The following is a 5725-nucleotide window of genomic DNA, read 5'->3' on the forward strand; positions in this document are numbered from 1 at the left end:
CATCGCGCTTGTAATAGCCAAAAAGTAAAAAAGAAAAAGAATGATATTAAAATGTTGTGCAAAGGAAGAAATGAACCTTTGACGTGGAAAAAGTATGCTCCGACTAAAATAGTTTATCGAAATGGACTGTAAATTATTAGATCATACATGATGATATCAGTAAATAACTATGCTCCCACTGAAACAATTACATAAGTGGATCTTGAACTGTTGGATCATACATAAAGATATCAGCATTTAACTATGTGCTTCCACTGACACAGTTGTATAAGCAGATCGTGAAGTGTTAGATTATATATAATGACATTGCATTACTTATACTATAGGAAATTTTAATTCAGATCAAGTTTGATTAGACTTAAATTAATTATATGCCAAGTACAATACACTTGCGATATTATTGGTATATAAATCAATGAAAATGATCAATTACATAACGAATTATCATACTCAATCTATGCTTGATTTGCTCCGACCAAATTTAATTTGGATAAAAAGTTTTCCATATACTACTACTCCACTAAAATAGCTCATATAAGTGAGTTGTAAACGATTAGATAGTACATGATGATATCAACATTTAACTTTCCGACATCAATCTTATTCCTATCGAATACCTCACTTTTGACACTTCTTTTCTGCCAATGTTTCTTGATCAAACCATGCCTAGTCTGCAGCGGAGTCCCTCTAAGGCAAAAAAGAACCTCACCTATAATTCTATCATCAACTGAACTATGCTGTAATAAAATCTCAAAGTCCACTTTAATTACCACCTTAATTGAGTTGTCATGGAACATTATATATAGATTAGCAAATAGTGTATCTTCCCCTTCATAATCAACTCAAGATCAAACATGGAGTTCTCCACAACCGAAGCCGAAAATCAGACATCCGTAATCAGTCCAAGTTTCTGCGTCCCATCACACGTCCATCTAACGATCGTGAGGAAACTCCTAGCCGTCACAGATGGCAACTTTGTTGTCACAGATGAAAACGGCAACGTTATGTTCAAAGTCATCGACAAACTCTTCAGCGTTCATGATCGCCACGTCCTCCTCGACGCTGCAGGCACTCCCATCGCCACTTTCAGGAAAAAGGTGTCGTTCTTACAACTGAATTAGGATTAATGTTTCTTGTAACGTGTATTATGTCCTGTTCAAGTAGTTCTTGTCCCAATTACAATCTGGTTCATGTTCCAGGCACTCAGTGCACACAAAAGGTGGCAGGTTTTCAGGGGAGATAGCTCAGCCTCCGCTGATCTGCTCTTCAGTGCTAAGAAATCTTCACTTGTCCAGCTCAAGACTGAACTGGATGTATTTTTGTCGGGAAACGAGGATGAACGTTCGCGTGACTTTAAGGTTGTCGGAAGCTGGTTAGAGAGGTCATGCGTCATCTACGACAAGGATTCAACGCCCATCGCCACGGTACTCATCATTCGTGTTTTTTGAAAATTTTGATTTGAAATTTCCGTTTTCTAACTGTAATGATGCATTTAATCGATCAAATATCGGATGCAGACGCAGAAGAAATGGAATTTTGGCAGCGTTGTCCTTGGGAAGGACCGTTTTGATGTGGTTGTTTATCCACAGGTTGATTATGCTTTCGTAGTTGCCCTTGTTGTAATACTTTACGAGATCAACAAGGACAAGGACGATTAATGAACTATGTTGTGTTGCCCCAGACACGCTCTAGACATATACTAGAAATGGACCTGTTTCTAAGTTGTGAACAACATCAATGCTAATAGTCCGTTTACGCGATTATAAAGAGACAACATAAACTGTAATAAAGAAATTATGTCGTTTATCGAGAAAAATGCTACTTACTTATCTTTTTCTGCATCATATGACTGTCGTCAATGAATCATAGTACGACACTTAATAAAACAAGGAGAGGCGAAACAAAATACAAAAAGTAATTGGTGATAACTATATAGTACGATACTCTTGTTCAATAGTATCCGACGACATCCTTCATAGTGCACGAAACCATTGTAAGCATGTCCTCTACAAGCCAGAGAATCGGACGAAGTTTCACATCAGTCCTCATAGACTACGTCCCGACATATTCCCAAAACATCGTTTCCAGCTCGAAAAACAACTAATTACTAGAGTTTCTTACAGAATCAAAACCTATACAAAGGCTTGCAAATTACGAGAAAATGAAACAAGAGTTAGATGTCGCTAAATCTGGTTCACGTTTTCTTCAAATCGAAGCCAATTGTTGTTCTTCTGTGGTTGATATATATATAGAGCTCCGATTTTTGCTACTACAAGTTAGATTTCCTGCCCTGGTCGACGTTAGCTTGGGCGGTGAGACGGCTCACGAGTAATTCTAAGGCCTCCTTCATCCACCAGTACTGACACATTTTCCTAGCTTCTCTTACACTCACCTGTTAAGACAACATATGCCACTCAGAAATTTCGTCGCGTGATAAACTCAAATCTTTGAACTGTACAATAGACAGATAAGTACCCATAGTCTTTGTCGAACGTCTTTCTCAGGCCAGAACTCAAGTTGCTCCTTAACCAGCAACGGAAACATGTGACCCTCGTAGCATGTGTCGTTGTTTTTGCTCTTGAAATTCCATTTTCCCAATTTATGCTGCAAATTTAGTACAATGATGTAAGGAGAAACTTCCACCATACGTAAAAGTATCGCATGTCGTGGCACAACCACGATTCCACTCGACTATATCAAAGTTGCCGACATAGTACTAAGACGTTCCATAATTTCCTACACTTCCTACAGGTTTCCACAAACAATCAGGACAGCTTAGGTGTGCTACAAATAGTTTCTCGTTTGATTAACGTTGCCACTAGAGACAGAAACAATTCGGACAAGAACTGACCTCGACATCACCTACAACACCGGCCTCCTCCACCGTTTCGCGCAGTGCTGCATCTTCGATGGACTCGTCTTTCTCCCAACCCCCCTGAGTTAAAATAGACGATCATAAGTTTCTCAAATATCGGCTCCTCCGCATCTCAAGTTAGCAAAGTACTAGGAACACAAGGGTTGTCGAGAATCATGACATATATATATATACACACCTTTGGAAACAACATCCCTTTTCCTTTCCTCTGTGAAGTGATGACGAGAACTTCTATTTCTTCCTCGTCCACCATAGGCGACGTTCCAAGGTTGCTCTTATATCTGTAAGGAATACATCTGCATAAACGTAAAACATACGTCGGATGAGTTTGTCCTAACAGTTGGAACTCTCACAACCGCAAATTGAATTTTGATCAGAATAAACGTGTTTGACAACCTAAGATATAATCCATTTTACGTTGTTCGAGCGCAATAATCTGCATTTTTAACATCGAAATAGACTTTTCTATAATCAATTATACAATCGTCGGGCCAAACCGATCAGGTTGAATTGCCAGAAAAATTCCACAAGTCCTATTACATCCGAAAACATGTCCGAAAATTTCAATAATTATTACATTAACAATCTGTATGATTATCAGTCCCAATAATTAGTCAAGCACTGATCATGAAGTCAATCCTGCAGTGCAGGCCCAACATATCCCAGCTTGGACCCACTAATCAACTGATTAATGTGAACAAAAAGACATTATTGGAAACTGAAAAAATAATTATTAAAAACAAAGAAAACAAATGATTTGATTTTCTCCATGTAAAATACTAAGAAGCTTTGTGAGGTTTCTGTGTAAGAAAGTCCATTTCCTCCTGTTGCGTATATGATTGAGTCAAAACGGAAACCGACTACGAAACACGCTTTCTAATCTACTTGGTAAAAGTCATCGTCGTATTTACACAAATTTCTCCAAAAATTGGCTCAAAAACACAAGCAAAAACGTGTGGAGCTGGATATATCAAGAATTGAAACAGCTATCTCGCTCACACATATACATATAATACCATGGACATAATTATTACAACTAATACGTACTCTACAACCTATCAAAAAAACAGAATACATACTCTAGAAGAAATATAACAAATTGTCATTCTTAAAATAAAGAGTTTGAAAATAGTCATTGATTCCGGCCAGGCCCGCATCAGTTGTCGACCATAATTTTTGCAGATGTGACTAAAATATTTAGCTCAATAACCACCGCAAAAACTATAATTCATGATGGAGAAATTAAATTTTTGTCTCGATTTTATCCGACCATAATTAATAATAGGTATTTACCCGATTTTTAGTAGCCAGTGTGACGTTAGTAAATTATTTTTTCTAGTTATAAAATCTTGGCATTACATGAAAAGCGAAAGATGGAACAAGAATCATGTCTTAATTCAAACTAAAACTCATGTAATTACTGACCAGGAGTCAACTATCCGAATTACATCAAAGAGATTAACAAGAAGTGTGTGTGTGTGTGTGTGGTGTGCGTGTTTTTAGAGAGAGAGAGAGTAGAGAGTGAGAGAGAGAGAGGAATTATATATATGTACCCGACAACTTGACGGTGGCCATGGAAATTGTAGCGCTGCAAATGTCTTCCAGTACGAGAAACGAGAGTGACCATGTTCTTGAGTTCCATGTATATGATGATGATGATGATGATGATGATGATCTTTGTTGATTATAAACTGGTAATTATTACAGACATATATATATGAAGAAAACAACAACAAGAACAAGAAGAAGAAGTTGAAGTCTTCTTGTAATGGAAATGGGGAAGTTGGGAGAAGAGAAGAGAGTGATGCCAAAGGCAAACGTTTAAGTAGAGGGGGGGCTTTTTTTTTTATGAAACGGGTACCATACCAACACGACTTTGTCTTTACATTTATTACCTTTCGTTCTTTGGGATACCGTTGCAACGAATAATGGCAGTTTTTACGAGGGGGTGAGGAGGGATATGAAAAGAGAGAATACGTGGCGCTGACGCGTCAATTGTGGACTACATTTGCGGCTTCTCTCTCTGTCGGATTTCCAACACATGATCACTACGAGTAGTAAATAGTTATCACTTTCTATTAACACTCTACTTCTAACTTGTGTTTTTTCATCATCATAAAATAAAAATGAAGGGGGAATTACAACTTTCTTGTTTTGAAATTTGAAATAATTATGGATATTTAATTATTATTTATAAAATTATTATTATTTTGTTTATATTTGATAAAGTTAAGATTTAGATATTTTGCACTTCTAAATTATGCATGTATTTTTTTTTTATTTTTCTTAAAGTACTAAAGTGTAATAAAAATATTTTTGATAAATAATTTGGTATTAATAAAGTAAAAATGCCCTCCTCATGACTTACTCCTTATACTTTTCGTTTTACTCCCTAAAGTATGTTTTACTCAAAAAACTCCCCCGAAGTTACTTTTTAATGATTTAAAGTTTTATTTAAAAATTATTGTTTAAAATTTATAGCTTTTTGTAAATCATGTGATACAAAAAATATTTACAAGTTCAGTACATGCAAATATATTTTACAAAGTAAATTATTTATATTAAAAATATATGTAAATATGTGTAAATTCATAATGTATATAATTTTATATAAAAAAGTGTGTTTAAGGGAAAGTTTTGTAATAGATATCTTTTAGGGGTGTAAATAATAAGAGTATTTTTTATTCAAAAAAAAAAAGAGTATTTTTTATTCATATCATGAGTGGGTATTTTGTTACATTTTATAGTTTACAGGAATAATTAATGCACTTCATGCATAGTTTAAGGGTGGAAAATGTATTTAACCTACAAAATTATGTAATTCTTAAATGGAGGTTTGAAATTGTAAAT

The 5725-nt window shown here is 35.5% G+C and overlaps 2 protein-coding genes across 2 annotated transcripts; one reads left to right on the top strand and one right to left on the bottom strand.

The window, feature by feature from the left end:
• LOC105167727 (protein LURP-one-related 15-like) lies at nt 615-2082 on the top strand. The gene is made up of 3 exons (XM_011087546.2): nt 615-1097; nt 1200-1424; nt 1518-2082. Exons 1-3 carry the CDS (start codon nt 855-857, stop codon nt 1656-1658), a joined length of 609 nt encoding a protein of 202 aa, XP_011085848.1. The 5' UTR covers nt 615-854; the 3' UTR covers nt 1659-2082.
• LOC105167728 (nudix hydrolase 18, mitochondrial-like) lies at nt 1919-4755 on the bottom strand. Its single transcript, XM_011087547.2, has 5 exons — nt 4429-4755; nt 3054-3171; nt 2852-2935; nt 2476-2604; nt 1919-2392 (listed from the first exon to the last, which is right to left on the bottom strand). Exons 1-5 carry the CDS (start codon nt 4515-4517, stop codon nt 2270-2272), a joined length of 543 nt encoding a protein of 180 aa, XP_011085849.1. The 5' UTR covers nt 4518-4755; the 3' UTR covers nt 1919-2269.

Source organism: Sesamum indicum, linkage group LG8 (genome assembly GCF_000512975.1).
Source record: "Sesamum indicum cultivar Zhongzhi No. 13 linkage group LG8, S_indicum_v1.0, whole genome shotgun sequence".
Classification (NCBI taxonomy): domain Eukaryota; kingdom Viridiplantae; phylum Streptophyta; class Magnoliopsida; order Lamiales; family Pedaliaceae; genus Sesamum; species Sesamum indicum.

Coding starts and splice junctions, on each gene's coding strand:
- LOC105167728 (XM_011087547.2), bottom strand. CDS start 4,517: ATGGAACTCAAGAACATGGTCACTCTCGTTTCTCGTACTGGAAGACAT. Junction 3,172..4,428: donor GGCCACCGTCAAGTTGTCGG/GTACATATATAT, acceptor ACGTTTATGCAG/ATGTATTCCTTACAGATATA. Junction 2,393..2,475: donor ACGTTCGACAAAGACTATGG/GTACTTATCTGT, acceptor TTGTCTTAACAG/GTGAGTGTAAGAGAAGCTAG.
- LOC105167727 (XM_011087546.2), top strand. CDS start 855: ATGGAGTTCTCCACAACCGAAGCCGAAAATCAGACATCCGTAATCAGT. Junction 1,098..1,199: donor TCGCCACTTTCAGGAAAAAG/GTGTCGTTCTTA, acceptor TTCATGTTCCAG/GCACTCAGTGCACACAAAAG. Junction 1,425..1,517: donor ATTCAACGCCCATCGCCACG/GTACTCATCATT, acceptor TATCGGATGCAG/ACGCAGAAGAAATGGAATTT.